This window comes from Myotis nattereri, assembly GCF_964212035.1.
Source record: "Myotis nattereri genome assembly, chromosome: 13".
Classification (NCBI taxonomy): domain Eukaryota; kingdom Metazoa; phylum Chordata; class Mammalia; order Chiroptera; family Vespertilionidae; genus Myotis; species Myotis nattereri.
In genome coordinates, this window is record NC_138088.1 from 20605988 (window position 1) to 20626233 (window position 20246).

The 20246-nt window shown below is 53.3% G+C and overlaps 1 protein-coding gene across 1 annotated transcript in view; it reads right to left on the reverse strand.

Moving 5' to 3' along the window:
* HK1 (hexokinase 1) overlaps nucleotides 1–20246 on the reverse strand; it is a 59661-nt gene that overhangs the window by 9686 nt on the left and 29729 nt on the right. Inside the window, exons 4-14 of the mRNA XM_081105000.1 lie at nucleotides 19308–19427; nucleotides 15858–15953; nucleotides 14934–15033; nucleotides 14638–14821; nucleotides 12952–13107; nucleotides 9786–10019; nucleotides 7218–7522; nucleotides 4368–4516; nucleotides 3535–3654; nucleotides 2128–2223; nucleotides 723–822 (exon numbers count right to left, since the gene is read on the reverse strand). Coding sequence (XP_080961126.1) covers nucleotides 723–822; nucleotides 2128–2223; nucleotides 3535–3654; nucleotides 4368–4516; nucleotides 7218–7522; nucleotides 9786–10019; nucleotides 12952–13107; nucleotides 14638–14821; nucleotides 14934–15033; nucleotides 15858–15953; nucleotides 19308–19427 — 1660 coding nt within the window. The remainder of the gene's footprint in view (nucleotides 1–722; nucleotides 823–2127; nucleotides 2224–3534; nucleotides 3655–4367; nucleotides 4517–7217; nucleotides 7523–9785; nucleotides 10020–12951; nucleotides 13108–14637; nucleotides 14822–14933; nucleotides 15034–15857; nucleotides 15954–19307; nucleotides 19428–20246) is intronic.

Here is a 20246-nt window from a genome sequence, read left to right on the forward strand (position 1 = left end):
CTCAGTGAAAGGCCCACGCAGCCAGGTGCACCTAAGAAACAGGGTTCTTTTCCCAGCACCCCCTGACACCAGGAGCAGGTTCAATTAGACAAGTGGTTTTCCCACAGCCCAAGTCAGTATGTTCCCGGAACCAGTGCTCTTGAGGCCCAAGCCCCTAATGTGCTTGGGCTATAAGGGGACAACCTGCAAAGCCAGCAGATGACCCTTCTCAACCCGCTTCAGGGGCTGGGACTGCTCACAAGCAGGAGCTGCTGGCACCCAAGACTACTCTCCAGCTCTTTCCCACGGTCAGGCCTGAGGAGCCCGCCTCTTCCTTCCCAGACACAGGCTGGCAACACCTGCTGGAGCTTCTCCATACCAGCTCCCGGGCCCCCACCCCGTGCTCCCGGGCCCCCACCCCGTGCTCCCGGGCCCCCACCCCGTGCTCCCGGGCCCCCACCCCGTGCTCCCGGCCACGTGAGCCACGTGAGCCATGTGAGGCCTCATCCCTGGAAAGCCCTGCTCTTGACCATCTGGTCACTATCAACGTGGTAGGTGCTGGGGAGGGAGAGCCCCTGCAGGGCTCTGTAGCCTCGGTCAAGGATACAACTCTGGAGGTGGTAAGGGGACAGGACCGACAGGTACTGTCTCCCACAGATGGCTGAGCTGCGGTTCAAGGCCTCATGAAACAGGAAAACCCAGCCTTCCTTGCCCCGAGGAGAGAGACCTTCCAGGACACCCACCTACGATGAGTCCAATCTCACAGGTGGGCTCCTCATACGCACAAGTCATCATGGTGCCCACCGTGTCGTTGACCACAGCCACCACGTCCAGATCAAATTCCTGGGGAGAGAAACGGACAGGGCGCGAGCTTTAGGGAGGGACGCCCTGCCTGGCCGGAATTCCCAGGCTCACGGGTCTGCACCACAGTCCGAACGCTCCTGGGGCATCGTCTGGAACAGTTTTCTCGCCAGCCCATAAAAGGCACTCAAATGCTCCTTCACTGACTGAACGCCTCCTATTAATGATGTCGCTACAGTTTAAGATCTACAGAAAGGAAGTATTATTAGAGAGGCGGCCGAGGGGGAATTGTTGAACGGATAAAAGGCTGCCAGAGACTTCGCCCAAAAGCTCTTGCTCTTGGAGTTCAAAGCCTTATAGCCTTTCAGAGGGCAAAACTAGTGACATGAAAAGATGCCTGCTTCCTGTTAAATTTAGAAAAGCAACTTGTTATGTAGCCTATATGGTGTGATTACAAGTTTAAAAAAAATGTGTGTTGGGATATGCATGGAAAGTAAGTTGGGGGAACACTAACATTGAGTTGTGAAATGGGCAAAAATAGATCATTGGGTTTCTTTTCAATGACATACCAGCTGCTGGCTAGTATGCAGGTGCAACCGATCCCTCCTTCAAACCTATTCACTTCAGTCTTCCTGATCATCTAGGTATTTATTTGTCTGCTCTTTTAAGCTGGAAATGTTTAAACCGGTGTGTGTTTTAACATCTTACTGATTCCCTGATTAATTAACGAGTTAAAAAAAAAATCTCTGGAATTTTCCATTTTCTATTGTGTCAATGTTCTCCGGCCAGAGGCCAACAGAAACACAGCTGTAGTGGAACAGAGCTAGACTCCTGGCTGGTGGCGACCCGGGAGAACACCGTCCGTGGGGCGTCTCAGCGTGTTAGCCCTTCTTCCAGGATTTGAGCCTCGGTGGATGGCTTCAGGGAGGGGTCAGAGAAGGGGGCTTTGGTCTGGGTTGGATGCTGTGGGGGAAGCAGGGCAGCTCTCTGCGTGTGTGCTGAGCTTGCTGTGATGGAGGTACACGCCCATGCTGCCCGGTCCCATGGCGGTCACCAGAGGCTGCGATGATGCTTGTGTTCTGTGGGACTGTTGTGTCCAACAGGAGGACACCAGGTCTGACAATAGTGCCAGGCTCTTTGTAGGAGAGTTGTGATTTTACCTTTTTAAGCAAACTATCCTTTAACAACTCAAAACTGTTCACCTCTGTTTTACTGCCGACTGTTGGGGGAACCTTCTACCCAGGTCATGTGCCTCTGGGTTGTTTGAATTCTTTATGATCAGCAAGTAGGATTCTTATAACCCAAAAGCACAGTAAAAATGTTTGAAAACATCTCTGTAATAGTTACCTCTCTCCTTTTTACTGCTTCCCGTAGTAAGGTGGCTACGTCGTGCCCCACGCAGTCGGTTGCCTTAAACCCCTTCGTCCAGGTCATCAAGATTCCCTGAAACAGGAAAGGCACAGGGAGAGTCCGTGAAATCAGCCTCTATGGGCAGAACACACAATTCCTTTCCTTCCTGAGTCACTATGTGCTGAGAAGTTACAGCACAAAACCCCATTCCTTCCTGAGTAAACATCTGCTGAGAATGTACAGCGAGACTATGCTGGAAAAATGGAGGCACAAACCAATAAAATACTAATAGTCCTCCACAGGCCCGACTCCTCCTCACCATCCTCACAGCGGCCAGTTTACAATCCCCATTTCACAGATGGAGAAACTGAGGCATAGAATATTAACCAACTAGTTCCCCTGAAGAACAGTCTGCCAACAACCTAAGTGGAGAAATGCACATTTTTAGTAGCACTATTACTACCTAAAGTAAAACGGATGGACTGCAGCGATGCAGCTGGTGGGTGTGTAAGTGAACTGCAAAAAACAAGCTTATACGGATCCAACTGCTGGCACCTAACAGGCCTTAAGAGGAGAAAAACCCCAAGTCAGCACTGTCACTGCATTAACTGGCTCCCAGAGGCAGGTGCCCGACCCAGCTTCCCTGGTTCTGCCAACCATACGCTTCAAAGCCTGACCCAAGGCCAAGCGTGATGTAAGGTCCCCTCCAGGGCCTCCACCCTGGCCACGCATCACCGGTGACACGCAGAGGCACTGTGGCTCCTTCCGCAAGGCAGGCTTGGTCTTGCCTCCGTGACGCTGCAAAATAGGTTCCCTCTGCACAGAACATGGCCAACTTACTGACCGCCCCTAGCACAGTGCTGGGCTCTGGGAGGCCGGCTCCTCGGGACTGCAGGCTCCCTGAGGACAGACACTGTGCTCTTCAGCTCCACCCAGTCATTAGTACTCAGCAGGTGCTCAGCACTGACCCACGCAGTCGGTGGCCTTAAACCCCTTTCCATCCCACTTATTGAACATTCATTAAGTATTTCTTCTGAGAGCTCTGTGCTAGGCATGTGGGAAATAGAGGTCCTCACCCAAGAAGCATAAACACAGCAGAAAGACACAAACACTAGTAAGTGTAGGAAGTGCTACAGCCGGACAACACTAGGAGGAACAGGGAACATGGAGGAGGGTGCGGTTCTTCTTGTCTGAAGGACAAAATACTTCCCCGCGCAGGTAAATGCTTTAAATGATAAGAGTCTGAAGATGTCCTGGAGGGTGTGGCATAAAGCCTGGGTCACCCACTGACTGTGCCATCGGGGCCGTGAGGACATTGAGGAATGACAGTGAGGCCGGAGAAGGCCCCCAGAGCCAGCTCGCACTGGCCACCGGACGGTCAGCGCTGCCCCGTGCCTGACTCACCGCATCCAAGCTCATCTGCTTGCAAGGAAACGAGAAGGTGAAGCCCAGAGGCATTCGGGGGCCTTTGATCCCCATGTAGTCCAGGAAGTCGGAGATGCAGGAGACGATGTGGTCAAACAGCTTGAGGAGGAAAGAGCGGATCACATGTGCGTTCTCTGGTTTCATACTTTCAATGCACTCATACAAATGTACACGGACGCACACACAGACATTCACCCTGATGTGGGAAACTGTTTATTGCCTTCACTATCTGATAAGCATAGACAGAGAACCCCCCGAAGGCTGGGTGCCTTTGAAGCCCTCCCAAAGGTCGGAGCTAGGCGCCACCTGTTTGTCCAGACAGTGGTAGCTGAAACTACTCCCCCATTTATTATTATGTAAATCCTTGCTGATGGGCTAGTCTGCCTGTTGCAGGGGGTCACCTGCCTAAGGGCTATGCTATGGGTGCATCCCAGATGAATAAAAGCTTGGTGAGGCCTGAGCACAGAGAGGAGAAGTCCTTCGGGACTTGCCGCCTGGTCCCCCAATATTGCAAAATTATCTCGTGTCTTTTTCTCTCATTTGCTGTGCGGCTCCTCTTTCAGATACCGAACCCTACTCCACGCGAGTCGTGGAAGGAAACACTCGACACCCTGACACATCAGAGCATGCCCCCCTCTCCGGGATCCCCTGAGCATCGTAAGCCCAGTGTGGCTGAAAGTGCCTGCTGCTTTCGGGCCACAAGGACACCTGCCCGGCTGCAGGCATCACATGGCAGGTGTTGGGGACCACCACTGCCACCGGCTGTGTGACACATACACACCATGGTGGTGTAGAAAGCAACACCGCCTCACCTCCTCCCCAGTGCCCTGCATGATTTCGATGGGAATGGCATAGATCTTGTTGTGCATCTCCACCGTCCTCTTTTTCCCACTACGGATTTTCACCAGCAGGACGCGGAAATTCGTTCCTCCAAGATCCAGGGCCAAGAAGTCACCATTCTCTGTCGTAGTCAAGAACAGAAAGAATCTCAGGAAACAGCCAAGTGCCTCCTGGCAGCCAGTGACCCTAAGACTCCAGGCTTTCAAGGGGAAAACCCCCATCTACACTAATAAAAGACAAACATGCAAATTGCCCATACCTTTGCTACACCTTAAGCCACCCCCACCAGCCAATCAGAGCAACTATATGCAAATTAACCCAACCAAGATGGCAGCCGGCAGCCATGGAGCTGGAGCAAGCAGGAGGCTTGGTTGCCCCAATGATGGAGGAAGCCAAGCTTCCCACCTGCTGCGGCCCAGCTCTGAGCTCCACTTAAAGCAACAAAGTTTCAATGATAGAAGGTAAATAAACCCCAGATACCCGCTTTCAGCCAGCTGTGGCCACGGAGCTGGAGCAAGCAGGAGGCTTGGGTTGCCCCTGGCGATGGAGGAAGCCAAGCTTCACTCCCGCCCACCCTGGCCAGTTCTGAGCTCCTCTCAAGGCTACAAAGTTTCAATTATAGAGGGTAAATAAATCCCAGAGTTAAAAAAAAAAAGAAGAAGAAAAAAAGGAGAGGCTGGGAGCTTCCGTCGCCGGGGGGGCTTGGCCAGCCTGAAAACAGCCCTCAGTCCCTCACCCAGACTGGCCAGGCATCCCAGTGGGGCCCCCCACCCTAAAGGGGGTGTGGCCAGCCTGAAAACAGCCATCAGCCCCTCACTCAGGCTGGCCAGGCACCCCAGTGGGGACCCCCACCCTGAAGGGGGTGTGACCAGCTGCAAACAGCCATCAGCCCCTCACCCAGGCTAGCCAAGCACCCCAGTGGGGACCCCCACCCTGAAGGGGGTATGACCAGCCTGAAAACACCCATCAGCCCCCTCACCCAGGCTGCCTAGGCACCCCAGCGGGACCCCCTCCCTGATCCGGGACACCCTTCAGGGCAAACCAGCCGGCCCCCACCTATGCACCAGGTCTCTATCCTATATAATAAAATGGTAATATGCAAGCTGACCCTAACAACAGAAAGACTGGGAATGACTGGTCACTATGACACACACTGACCACCAGGGGGCAGGCACTCAATGCAGGAGCTGCCCCCTGGTGGTCAGTGCACTCCCACAGGGGGAGCTCTGCTCAGCCACAAGCCAGGCTGACGGCTGCCAGTACAGCGGTGGTGGTGGGAGCCTCTCTCACCTCCTCAGCAGAGCTAAGGATGTCCGACTGCAGCTAGGCCTGCTCCCGGTTGGCAAGTGGACATCCCCTGAGGGCTCCCAGGCTGCCAGAGGGATGTCTGACTGCCAGCTTAGGCCCAATCCCCCGGGGAGCTGGCCTAAGCCAGCAGGTGGTCATTCCCCAAGGGGTCCCAGACTGTGAGAGGGCTGAGGAACCCTCCTGAGTGCACAAATTTTTGTGCACCGGGCCTCTAGTATTAAATAAAGGGGAGAAGCTACAAGTCTCTCCTCCAGGACACAGCTCAGGCTCAGAGAGGGGTGGCCACTCACTCACTGACCACCACAACCTGTGAGCCACACTAGAAGGACAAAAGGCCCCAGAGAGGAACCAATCTTCACAACAAACTTCGCCAGGGTTATTGAAAAGCCTGGCAACAACCTAATTATTAGAAACCTCATACAAAGATTAGTAACATTTGTCAGCTTGCACACATGGCCACCATCATTCCCCTCCCTGTCCACATGCTTCTTTGCAAAGTGACTGCAGTTCTTCCCATTAAAAGGGAGAGTCTATTTCTCGTCCCCTGGTATCTGGCCTGGCCAGTGACTTGCTTTGGCCAACAGTGTGGCAGAAGCCAAGCTGAGCCACTCCCAGCTCAGACCTCCAAGAGGCTTCAAAGTCTTCCCTCTCCCTTGTGGACCCTGCCGCTACCACGTGAACAAGCCCTGTGGCCCACTGGAGGGTGAGACACGTGGCCAGGCTCTCCTGCACCCCAGCTGCTGCTAACCAACTGCTCGACATGTGAGGGAGGCCCCTCAGCTGACCCACCAGTGACTGCGGACACATGAGTGAGTCCAGCAAAGATCAGCCGAGCCTGGCCCAGATGGGCCACCATAAACTGCTGACCCACAGACTCACAGGCAATAATGAATGGTTGCTGCATTAAGACACTAGGTTCAGAGTGGTTTCCAATGCAACGATATAAAATAACTTACACGTGGGACATCTTCATGTCACACACATTCATTACTCCACGGACCCACCCGAGAAGCCCTTTGGAGTCCCCACAGTGGTCAGCTCCGACGACACCCAGCAAGGTCAGCGCTAAGGGCTGACCGCTGCTCTCAATCTGCCTGGGTGTGACAATCCCTGGGCCCGTCTGCCTCATGCACACCATCAGGGCTTAGGAGGGGTGCGTGGGTGTTTATCCTACCGGTTTACCGTGTTTGTGAGACAACCTATAGCATCTCGGGGAGCAGGGTTTGCCCAGCTCCGTTCTTGGAAGAACACTGTGTCATTCCCAGCAGGCTGTGGTATTAGAGAAGGCGCCTGCCCAGGAGGCCCGACCAGGGAAGTCCACGGCCCTGAGTCACACACGGGCAAGTCAGCGATAAAAATGAAAAAGTGAGTGAGTGAGTTTCTGGCTCTTGCCAAAACCACGCAACCCCAGTGCCAATGCATCCACCGGAGAAGCCAACCGCCCTGCTGCCCACTGTGCCTTGGTCATTGGTGTGAGAAGCAGGAGGGCACGGGGGCCCCAGCAGAGGCCTCACCGGTCCCATCCGGAGTGCTGCGGACGAAGGAGGGCAGCATCTTCACCACGGCCTTATCGTTGGTCTTCTTCTTCAGCCCCATCTCCATCTCGGTCCGCATCCTCTTCTTCACCTCCAGCAGCATCTCCCTGGTGAGGCGGAAGTGCGCCAGGGTCTCCTCTATCTGCCGGTGCTGCTCAGCCAGGCGGTAGGCCACCGCGGTCACCATGGCTGCCCCCTTGCCGCTGCCACTCTCCGAGAGGAGGAAACGCACGTCGCAGTCGGGCACCAGGCGCCTCAGGGTCTTGTGGAAACGTCGAGAATATCTGGAGGGGAGGGAGGCGCAGAGGGGGCACAAGAGCTGAACTGAGCCATCTCTCAGGAACCTCCTGTACCCCCTCTCTTTCTTTTCTCACACTTTAATTCCATTTTCTACGCTTGCTCTTCTCATTATACAAGTCATACACACCCACTGTAGAAAAGTTAAATGTGGACAAGCGGAAAAGAAAGACAAAATCACTCATAGTCACACAAAACAAGGAGAGGATTCTCATTATTACACGAGCATCGGATATGGAAATTCTGGGTCCACAGGGGATTCTGTCCTCCACCACGACAAGAGGAGAGGCAGCATAGAGCTCAGAGCCCAGAGTTGGCGTGTCACATGGGGAGAGAGCCTGCGTGAGCCCCGGCACTTCCCCATCGCGGGCCTGGAGTTCAGAGGATGACAGTGCCTGGCTGCCAGCGACGTGCGGGAACTAAAGGCATTCATGAAATGCTTAGATCAGTGACTGGCATGAGGACGAGGGCTGGATGATCACTCTTGCTTTTTATGTCCACGTGGTCCTTCCCCCACCCCAGGGTCTGGGCATTTTCAGCGGCTAGAAGAGGACTTGAGGACAGGACTCGCTGGGACACAGAACTTCCTCGGAGTCTGTGTCTGTTGTAAGTGGGGAGGGCTGCCTGCCAAAGGAAACGGGGAAGCGGGAACCCCGAAACACTAACAGGGGTCAACTCCAGGGGCGGGGTTAGAAATGACTTCTGTGCTCTGTGTAACTTTTGTAATTATCTCCAGTGTCTAGACCGAATATATGTTCCTTCTGAGATAAGAAACACTTAACCACAGTTATTTTTTAACCCTCTGTACGCCATAAGCGTCTATAGACACAATTGAATTTGAAATAGCGGGGAGTGCGGGGATGGTCCCCGTTGCAGACGCCTGGCAGTTCACTGGTTAAACGTGATGCTGCAAGTGAAGAGTTCTGGAGATGGCTGGCTGGTGGCAGCAGCTCCACAGCGTGACTGTACTTCATGCTGCTGAACTGTACACTCAACACTGGTTAAGAGAGTGAGTTATATATTATGTGTTTTTACTACAATTTAAAAAGCTTTTTAAATCTCACGTTGCAAATCTCTAAGCTTTCTTGTCTAAACATTTGCTAAGAAATCCTCTCCAACTCCCCACCAAGATAAGATGGCTCGTTTCAATGCCAAAAATGCACAAAAAATACAAAGAAGTAAAACGATGACCCTACAGGTAATAATATCTAACTTGCTCAAAGCCTATCCCCAGCACCACGCACCTCCTTCCGTGTAAGCCAGCCTCTGCTTCACTGGCACTAGAACTGGGTGTGAAGGTGAGCATCTACCTGCGGGCCCCTTCACCTGCACTTCACGTCCTGTGGGAAAAGCACCTGCGATTCCGCACAGAAGTCATGGGCTAGGGCAGTGATGGCGAACCTTTTGAGCTCGGCGTGTCAGCATTTTGAAAAACCCTAACTTAACTCTGGTGCCGTGTCACATATAGAAATTTTTTGATGTTTGCAACCATAGTAAAACAAAGATTTATATTTTTGATATTTATGTTATATATTTAAATGTCATTTAACAAAGAAAAATCAACCAAAAAAATGAGTTCGCGTCACCTCTGACACACGTGTCATAGGTTCGCCATCACTGTGCTAGGGAGTCATCGTTCAAACTCAGCATAAAGACTTAGAATTCACCTCTGGCCTTTTAAAAGGGGAAAGCCATGTTCTTAGTGGCCCCCGAGGGCTGTGGAAGCTGAGGCGTCCTACAGACAAGGAGGCAGCCCGGGGCCGAGGCCCTCATCCTCCGTGGGGACCGCTTCCAGCTTCCATCTCCCTCTGGCTCTGAGGCAAAGTGTCAGCACGCTGCCCGTTTAAAAAGGTAATGTCTGCGGGGCTTTCACAGGAGCTTCTACATCAGGAATGTAGACGCTGCACCTAAGACCCAAGCGTCCGTGAGGATCAAGGTGCCTGATGACATGAGGACAAGCAGGAGAACTGAAGATGCAGACACATCCCACCCGGCGTTCTGGCAGCTGCAGGAATCACTAACAAAGCTCACGAAATGAGAGAGGCGACAGTGCCGGGCAGAAGCAACACCAACGAGAAATGGCTGAGGGCCGGATACTTCCCAAGTGGGCGACCCTGACCTTTCTGGCCAGAACCAAGCATTGTCTTATCCGCCAAAAAAAACTCCCACTGGGTGCAAAAGCCTGACCTCTGGAGCAGGTCCTTAGCCCAGACGGGTACTGATGCCAATGACAGCAAAGGGCAGACTCACTGTGGGTGCATCTTGTAAAGAGACCCGTCGACACCAACCGTGGTCCGCAGCCTGGGGATGCCCTTGTTATCTCGGAGGCGATTCAAGATGGCGCCCAGCGCTGCAGCCACCAGGTTGGCAGAGCGGAACGAGACGATGGTGCACACGTGCTGGACGGCAACGCAGTCGACATCGGACGGCTCCACTCCCAGGCGGGTCAGGATGTCTTTGGCATTGCTGAGGCCTTCCTTATTCCTGTGAAGTGAGAGGGCCTCTTGTGAGTGAGGGTCCTCGCCGGGCAGCGCAGAGCACGGAGGGCCCAGGGTCTGGGGAGGTGCCCGCCATTCCCCGGGGTGTGCGGCATGGTGCGAAGACGGAAAGGAGCGTGAAGAGGGGTTCCTCCACAAGAAACACCAGTCAGGCTATGAAAAAGGGTGCTCTGCTGGGTGATGACATGCACATGGGAGAAGTGGAGAGGCGAGACCGCAGGGCCGCTGAACAGGTGGACAGACAGCTGCTCCCACCCCGGGGCTCGGAGTCAGGGGCCCGGGGGAGTCGCCCGGTCTCCCGGTCTGTGAGCTGCTGCTCCCACATTCTTCCTCGGTGCTTTCCAATCAAACTGTCATTTTCTGCACACCCGCTTTGTATAGCTATTGTTGAAGTGGTTCCAAGGTACTTTACAGTTTGTTACCATTATAGATGGTGTCTTTTTATATCTATAATAATAAAAGTGTGATATGCTAATTAGACCGGACGTGCTTCAGGACGAAGCCGGGGCTGCAAGGGAAGCCCGGGGCCCGGGTGCCAGAGGGAAGCCAATGCCGGCAGCTGGAGGAAGGAAGGCCTACTCTTGCACGAATTTCGTGCATCAGGCCTCGTGTGTGTGTGTGTGTGTGTGTGTGTGTGTGTGTGTGTGTGTGTGTCTTTTTCCCCCCTTTAATGTACCATAGCAAAGTCAGATATTAACAATGGGAAAACTGCGTGAGGGATTGTGGAAGCATTCTGTACTAGCCTTAGAATTTTTCTGTAAATCTAAAATTATTCTAAAATTAAAGATTTATTTTAAACATATACCAGTATACCTATTTTCATTATTGCCAATATATAGAAATACAATTGACTTTTGTATCTTCTCTCCAGACACCTTCCTAACCTCTCCGGTTATCCTAGTCCAGCGGTTCTCAACCTGTGGGTCACGACCCCTTTGGGGGTCGAACGACCCTTTCACAGGGGTCGCCTAAATACATCCTGCATATCAGATATTTACATTACAATTCACAACAGTAACAACATTACAGTTATGAAGTAGCAACGAAAATAATTTTATGGTTGGGGTCACCACAACATGAGGAACTGTATTAAAGGGTCGCGGCATTAGGAAGGTTGAGAACCACTGTCCTAGTCACTTGCCTAGCTATGTCTGTGTTTCATACAGACAATTACCATCTACAAATTATGACAGGTCTACCTCCTCTTTTTTTTTATTCTTATGCTTGGAATTTCTTTTTCTCTTTCTTATTCTTTTATCTATTGTTGTTAATCCTCACCTGAGGATATTTTTCCATTGATTTTTAGAGAGAGTGGAAGGGAGGGGAAGAGACAGAGAGAGAAACATCGATGCGAGAGAGACATGGGCCGGGATCGAGCCTGCAACCCAGCTATGTTTCCCTTGACTGTAACTGAACCTGCGGCCCTTCAGTCTGAGGGCCGACACTCCATCCACGGAGCACGGCGGCCGGGCGCTCTTATTCTTTAAACACTAGCCAAGACTCCAGGGCAACGCTGAACAAAAACGGGTTGACACTGTCTTGCTCCTGACTTTAAAAGAATGCTTCTAACATCTGCCCTTGCAGAATGCCTTTAATAGGCATTTTTAAGAAAGTCTTTATTACAATATACAGGTTTTCTGGAGCTAGAGTTCAAGTGGGTTTTTGTTTCTTGGTCACCAAAAAGCCAACACGAGACACAGGCCAAGAGGAAGGCAGGCATTTCCTGACTTTGTCAGTGAGTCTGAAGACAAGCCATGAGCATCCTGTCCCTCCCCTCCCAGCAGCTGACCAGGCGACCTGCAGGACAGTTGGCTGGAAACAGTCCCAAGCTCTCTGCTTGTGGTAGCGCAGCACCAATCCCTCCTCGGCCAAACGCCAGTACTTCCTGTGGCAGAACAGCAGGCCCAGACAGGCTCCTTTCCACTTCCATCAGCCTCCTCCGCCCACAAAGACAGCTCACGCGCATCTCCTCCGTGGAGCCGGAGCTACGAAGCACTGGCTCTCTCTGCGTTTCCAGGACCACAGCAGGGGTTCCTCATGTTGAGGCCAAGAGGTAGCAGCCAGGGTGCTGGCTGGACTCTGTTCTTCTGTGTCTATCTGTCCTGTCTCAAGTGTTAACCAATGTTTCTCAAACTTGAGCCAGGGAACATGTGTTCTGGCTGCTAACCAAAGTGAGCTGGGTTTTCTTTAATATGCTAAGACACTGTAAATCCCTAAAAGATAAATATGCAGTATTTCCCAACCCTACTGGCCACAGAACCCTTTCTCCAAGGAACACCTAACTATTTTGAGTCACTAGGGTTCCGTGGAACATAGTCTGGAGAAGGTCCTGATATCCCAAGGAGCAATTCCAAATCCAGGCCCTGGGCTCGGTCAGCTCCTTGTTCACCACTAGGATCACCTCTCATCTCACCCTTTTGTGGGGGGAGGGGAGAGAAAAGGGGGCTGCTTCTGTAACTATGTCATCCATGAAGCATATGCTGCTGAGTAGGACATTCTTTTTCTTAAAAAAGAAAAAGTTTTTATTGATTTCAGAGAGAGGAAGGGAGAGCGAGAGAGGGACAGAAACATCAATGATGAGAGAGAATCATGGAACAGCTGCCTCCTGCACACCCTCTACTGGGGATCAAGCCCACAACCCGGGCATGTGCCCTGACCGGGAATCGAACTGTGACGTCCTGGTTCACGGGTCGATGCTCAACCACGGAGCCATGCTGGCCGGACTACCATTCTTTAATGAGCTGACTCCAGGTACCTGCAGGGAGGCCAGCCCAGGCGGGACAGCTAAGAGAGGAGAGATGGACCAGGAAGCCCTGCGCTCTTGAGGGAGACGCCCACCAAACCAGGTAACAAGGTAACAAGGGACTGTGGCTCTTCGGCCCCCACGGCCCCCGGGGAGCCTCAGAGACAGCACCTACCTTTCAATGGCTGACACGTCACTGGTGGTAAACTTCCCTCTGGTGAGCAGCTCTGGGGTGATCCGCCCTTCAAATAAAAGGCCCTCCTTGGCCATCTTGACCAGGATCAGTCGAACCAGCTCCCCCAGGTACATGCCACTGATCATCTTCTCAAACCTGCAGGAGAAGAGCACCCAGATACTCATTAGGCCCTTCCGACGTACCCACCACTGGGCAACTCGGGGGAGTGGGACAGACACAGGAGATGCGGACCCATCCCTCACCAGCTCGCAGCCTCGCTGGCAGGCAAGACCACACACGTGTGAATAAGCAACAAGGGGATGCCCGGGGTCATCTAGACCCCACACCCATGCCCAGGATGGTCAACCGGAGGCGAGCACCCAGGGGCAGGCAGGGAAGGACTTAGCAGAAACGTTAGGACTTAGAAATGAGCAGAATATGCTCATCTCTTACAGAACTTGATGCTATACTTAAAATTTTTTTTTTTAATTTATTTCAGAGAGGAAGGGAGAGGGAGAGATAGAAACATCAATGATGAGAGAGCATCGCTGACTGGCTGCCTCCTGCACACCCCACACTGGGGACCGAACCCACAACCCTGGGCATGTGCCCTGACCGAGAATTGAACCATGACCTCCTGTTTCATAGGTCAATGCTCAACCACTGAGACACACCAGCCAGGCTGATGCTGTACTTTTAAATGGCTTTTCATCCTCATCACTCTCTCGGAGAGATGGCCCAGGCCTGTGGGAAGGAGGTGGCCAGGGAGCATTCTCTCCGTTTCCCACTCAGAGGGTAAATGTCTTCTCGGAGGGGATGCTGGGTAGATGATGGGGCTGAGCTGCAGCCATTTCCACGGGACCCCTGTCTCTGGTCACTCCCTGGCATTCAAGGTCTCCCTCTCCAGCCAAAAGGACCAAGAAGACTCTGCTTTGAGGAACCCACTTCTCCCCTACTGACCTCACCCAACTCCAGGGCAGGCCATCTCACTGCTCTGGCCACATTCAGCCACAGGCCGATAGAGAGTGAACCCCCCTCTCGCCTCCCCTGGGAGGCGTGGACTCTGTAACTGCAGCAGCCCAGCGCTGCATGGGAGAAACTGCTGAAAATGGGGGTTCAGTGCCCTGACGAGGGGCCAGGAGAAAGCCCTGAGCTGAACAGATCAGAGAGGCAGGTCCATGCCCGGGCAGCTGGCCTGTCCTCTGAGAGCCCAGCTGGCATGCCCAGCACTGGCTGTGACACAGCAAAACAACCTGTTCCATTCAGAGGCGGGCCCGGAAGCCAAGGATGGCGCTGGACCTGAGCCCCGGCCCGCCCTCATCGTCAACACGGGCACCGAGAACACCGTTCTCATTGTTCCTGCTCCTGACAGGACCAGACAGGACCGCCCCGGCCACGCTGTGCGGAGGATCCCTGGCAGGAGAGGGCCTTTCTGAGTCCTACATGCCCGCCTGCCACCCCAAGGACCTATTGGAACGGCCTCTGTGCGGCCCTGAGCTTGCAGGAGCCAGTGCAGGCTCCGCAGCTGGGTATCTCCCCAAAGGAGCGGCGGACAGTGCAAATCTGGTGGGCTTTTCCCTTTGTGGGCACGGGGCTTTCTGCCCCTTTCAGCTCCCACCCAAATCTCGTGCTCAGCGTCCCCTGAGGCACACAGATGACGAGTACGGAAAGGTGGGGGGCACTCACAGCTGCTTCCCCGGGTTGAGAGACCCCCGGTCTATCTCGCGGTCGAACTCCGTGCGGATGTCTTCCAGGGCCCCGTCGTCCCCAAAGGCCCCCCACTCGGTGTTGATGCACATCCTCCCCTCGTCGCCTTCCACCAGGTCGATGTGCCTCAGCTCCTCCATGTAGCACGCGTTGGTGCCGGTGCCTTGGAGAGAGACAAGAGCAGAAGCCGTGACCACACACCAAGTCACAGAGAGGCGGCGGCGCCTTCTGGACACACCAGCCGAAGGAAGGGACGAGGAAACGGGAGACGTTACCGATGATGAGGCCGACTTCACAATGCTGGTCGTCGTAGCCACACGTCATCATGGTCCCCACGGTGTCATTCACCACAGCCACGATGTTGGCATCATAATCCTGGGGACAGATAACGGGACGTCACCGTCCACCCACACATGGGGGCAGAGGTCACAACCTTAAAGAGAAAGAGGCCTAGCCAGTTTTCCCCTGTGGTTAGAGCACTGGCCTGCGAACTGAAGGGTCCCGGGTTCGATTCCAGCCAGGTGCAGGCTCAATCCCCGGCGCTGGTCGGAGTGCATGCAGGAGGCAACCAATGGATGTGTCTCTCTCACAACCATGTTTCTCTCTCTGTGTCTCTCCCCCTCCCTTCCATTCTCTTAAAAAAAAAAAAGGAAGACAATATCCTTGGATGAGGATTAAACAAACAAACAAAAAAAGAGAGTGGTTTTCATAACCGCTGTTGCTCCTGGAAGAGGGGCCACTTTCATCCCTGCTGGCACTCCCATTACCTGGACCCTGTGCGGTGATTAAATTATAGAAACGGCCCATCCCCTTGGTTATCTGGCTGAAGATTCTTTTCCATGTGGATTTTATACGCAGAGCCACCGCCCTCTGCAAGTCACCCCACGACATCCAGTGCCGGCTGCCCTGCTTCCCACCACACAGGCTGCACCTGCTCACACGGCTCCCTGCACGGGCCAGCCCTCCTCTGTCAGGGGGCGGCCTCCCCTGCCTCAAAGAGCTCCATGTCAAACCACCCCGCCTTCTGACGGAGCCCCGCACACCCTGCTTCTTCCTGGGCCTTCACGACCTCTCACGTGATGCCTCAGGACACGCACTATGCCTCCCCCCACTCCCCAAAGCGTGGTTTTAGGACACAGATTTCTCCCCACACCCCCCACCTCCGTGTGGCCAAGGCGGGTGGCCTAGAGAGAAGTTACCCCGCGTTTTTTGATGGCTTTGTTAAGCAGCTTCACCACATCCGCTCCCTCCACTCCGCTCGCTTTAAATCGCTTTGTCCAGGTGATCAGAATGCCCTGCGAAGGAGAGCAGATGGGGTTGGACGCAGAAGGCCGGGAGGCCCCCAGCACCCCCGGCCCTTGGGGACACTGCTCAGGACAGTGACAAAGGAGAGGCCCAGAGGGACCAGGTGGCTGGCTCCAGACACACTGGGTAACAGGACCAGACTGTCCCCTTTCCTGTTCACCCTTCCACCCGGTGGATTCCTCTGTTACAACTGGACGCCAACTGCCCAGCCAGGCGTCCTTTAAAAAGTGAATAAGGGAAATCCAGTTATTACTGGATCACCTTCCACAGCCCCAAGGAAAGAAAGCCAGAGCCAAACTGAGAAGAAAAAATGCTATGGTAACTCTTGGCGAATGAGCTCAAAGAGGCAGGTGCTGGAGATTTAAGGAAAATGTGGACTCCATGCATATAACTTATGTCTCTTCCCCAACTTTGGAACTTAACTCCCATTTGAAAGCAACGACCCCACTATTTCTACAATATGACCCATTTCTGTGTGTATATTCATGGAGAAACCTCAAGGAGGATAAACATCCAGTGGTGATTTCCTTGGGAACGTGGAACGGTAGGAGTTTTACTTTTTGCTTCACCTCTTCATATTACTTCAATCGTTTTACAAATTGCTTTTGTATTTTTTAAAAAATCAAATACTAGAAAAGAAAAAAATGACTGTTCCACTTGACTGTTTTTCTCTGAATGGAGAAAATCACTGTAAGTCACGTGGCAGGGCTGGGAAGAGCTGCTGTTCAGGCCTCCAGCGTAGGGGGCGGGGAGGGGGTTGTGTGTGGCATGGGCTGCCCCACTCACTGTGAGAGCCACACGGCCCGTAGGATGTGCGGAAGGGCGAGGACTGGGGATAATTTGTGGTTCTTTGCTCAGCAGCAGCCCGCACCTAAACCAGGCACCGCAAAAGCCCTTGGACAACGTGTTCTTCCCCTCACTGCCCGCCCCCCCGCCTTCCCCCCAAAAAACAGACTCCGAGGACATGGTATTGTGGAAAGAACATGAGGCTGGAAACCAGGAGACCAGGTCCTATTCCCTCAAGTCTGCCCATTTCCTGGTGGGCAGTGACTCTGGGTCACTGTGCTGTCTGTGGAGTAAGGCGGCCAGTCTAGATTCGGACCATCTCGCAGTCCCAGGCCGCCTTGTAATCAGAGCCTGCAATCCACTCGGGTCCTGGCAGGTGGCAGCCCAGCTGAGGAAGCCCTCCCAGGCGGGGTCCAGGCCTGCCGATGGGGCCTCCACCTTTGGCTCCTTCTCTGCCCACAGTGCCCTTCTGCCAGGCTTATCTGCTCCACCCTGCGAGGATCTCGTGGCCCGTGACGCCTTCTTTCCTGGAAGACTGTCCCTTCTGGGGGCAGGCCAGACCCTCTGCTCGCGGTCTCCCCGAGGGCCTAGCCCAGCCGGCACAGGGATGGCGCTCGGTCAGTAGCTGCTAATGCATGAGCGACATCGAGCACAGTGGCTTCAGTGCCTCCTCTCCCGGTGGGGAAGGGGTGTCCCACACTGTCTCTGCCCAGGGAGGTGACTGTCACATCTCAGTGACATGTGGTACCGACAACAGGCTTTGTGAAAGGTTTGGGAAGACACCCCGGAGGTCAAAGTGATCTGAACACCTTGGAGGAGTAGCAATATCAGACACCAGAGAGAGGGGAGGAGACGGCAACATCCCAGAGGCCTTTGCATGTGTGTGTGTGTGTGAGTGTGTGTGTGCATGTGTGAATGTGTGTGTGTGTGTGTGTGCATGTGGGATTCTGGTCCTAGATCTGCTGTTAATAAGCCCTGTGACCTTGTTGAGGGGGTTGGCCTACTGAACTCTCAGGCCGCTTGCTGCTGACATCACGTGATTACACACACTCTGCAGGTGGAAGGGCCCAGCGGCATGAAGCAGAGCCCGGGAGAGGGCGCCTACCCGACGGAAAAGGGAAAAGGGATGCTGCCCAGACGTGTGGAGGTGCCTGCTCTGCAGAACAGCGGGCTGGTCACCAGCACAGGCTCGGCTGCTTCCTGGCTGGACGGCCGAGGGCAGGTTCCTAACCCCTCTGAGCCTCAATTTCCTCATCTGCAAAGTGGGGATCAGAAGCACTTCCCTCCTGGGGGTGTATGTTGACAACGAAGGGCACATTAGAACAGAGCCCAGCACCTGATGGACCCCCAGTAATGTTAACTCTCAGAGTTCCTGTTACCAGTCTATTCACAGGTGGTCCTCTGTGTGTGTGTGTCGGGGGGGGGGGGCGGGGGGGGGATGGGGGGCGAGCAAGGTGACAACTATTTCATGTGTATTCCTGCCACACTCCACGGGACAGTGCTGTCACATGGAATGTCTGAGTGCATCCCTGCTGAACCGGTGAATGAACAAGTGACACACAGGAAGGTGGGTGCCTAGCACCGGGAGGTCCAAAGGAGAAGCAAGGGCCTCTCGGGGCCGCGCCGGCGACCAGCAGATGCTGTGGGGGTGGCATCCTGACCAGAGGCGCTCTAATGAGAATGGCTTCCCGGTAAACAAACACCGCATCCTGCAACTCTGACCAAGTGCTTCCCAACCTCTCTCCATCACTGAGCCTACTTTTTTTACCTTCACTTGCCTGACGTTAATACATGGTTCTCTCTACCTGATGGCCACAAATATCATCACCTCATGATCATGTCTACAGAGGTTCTAAAAAAATATGAGACATGCAGCCTGGCCAGTGTGGCTCAGTTGGTTGAGCGCTGTCCCATGCACCAAGGGGTCGATGGCTCGATTCCCAGTCAGGGCACCTGCCCGAGTTACCAGCTCAATCTGCAGTAGGGGGCGTGCAGGAGGCAGTTGATTGATGGTTGCCTCTCATCAATGTTTCTCTCTCTCTCCCTCTCTCCCTTACTCTCTCTCCAAAATCAATTAAAACATATATATACATACATATATATATGCAGTAGGATCTCGGGTTACGTCGGAGATCCGTTCCTGCGGCGCGACGTAACGCGATTCTCACCGTAAGTCGGAACCCACCTACATAAGCACCTACGTCACTCACATGGAGCACAGACACAGCAGTCATGAAGTGAAACAGTAAAAACAATTTAAAAGATAACAATTCCTGACCTTTACTTGTGGTAAATAAATAGTAAAAAACATACATGTCGAAATGATGGAACTTTTTTTTTTATATAAATAAATGGGAGATGGCGACGTAACCACGAAACGACGTACGTCGAGTCCAATGTAACCTGAGATCTGTCTATACACACACACACACACATATATGTATATGTGGCACGCAGACCATCCCATAAACAAAAGGGAAAGGTAGTCAAGAAAAGGGGTTCATGAGCTTTTGCCCTCTGGGGCTTCCCTCGAGCCTGGGATCCCAGAATGAACTTACCTCATCTATTCTGGACTGCCGACAAGGGAAAGAAAATGTGAGTCCCACAGGTAATTTCTTGTCCTTGATTTTTTTTTTCTCCATGAAGTCTCCCAGGCACTCAGCGACATGGTCAAAAAGCTGGGGAAAGCATGAGAGCAGTCAGGAGGGAGAAAAGCAGTTCAGGAAAAACGTGAACGACAGGGCACCCTGAGGCCCTGCTTGAAAAGCCACAGTGAGTGTGAACGGCAGAGACAAGTCCCTTAACACAGCCTGCCCTGGGGCCAGCACGGCTGAGGGAGCATTTCAAACCCTTCAAACAGAACTGCCCTCTTAGCAATCCCGAAAAGGTATTATCAGGGTATCGAGGACATTTAAAATAGGAAAAATATTTTAAATATTAAAACTCACAATTTAATTTTTTTTAATTAAAAATAATAGAAAATCAGCTCATCCCTCCATGTCACACGGTCTCCATCAGCCACCCCGGTGGAGTGGCCACCTGGCCCCTCTCAGAAGTCATTACTCCATCGCCATTGCCCCAGAGGCCTCTATCTGTCTACCTCAATCTGCAAATTCCAGAAGCTCCGCGATCAGTCCCATGGTTGCTAGCGCACTTGAGTGGTTTAGCAATCTTCAGACTGCCGTATTTTCACTTTCTCCTGAAGTGTGATGGACATGCCAAAAAGAGTGCCCACGCCCTAAGTGCAGAGTTCACCGGTTCTCACAAGCTGTATCCACCTGTGTCACCAGGTATTAGATCCAAAAAGATCAAGAAACACAAGCTATCAGCACACAGACACCCCCTGGGGTCCCCTCCAGGCACAGCTGCCACCACCAGCCCCACGAGGGTAACTGCCAGCCACCCTGACTCCCACTGGCCCTGCCTGTCTGCCACGCGTGAACGGAATGACACTGCCCTCCCCAGGGATGTCTCTTTCGCTCTGTTACGTGTGTGAG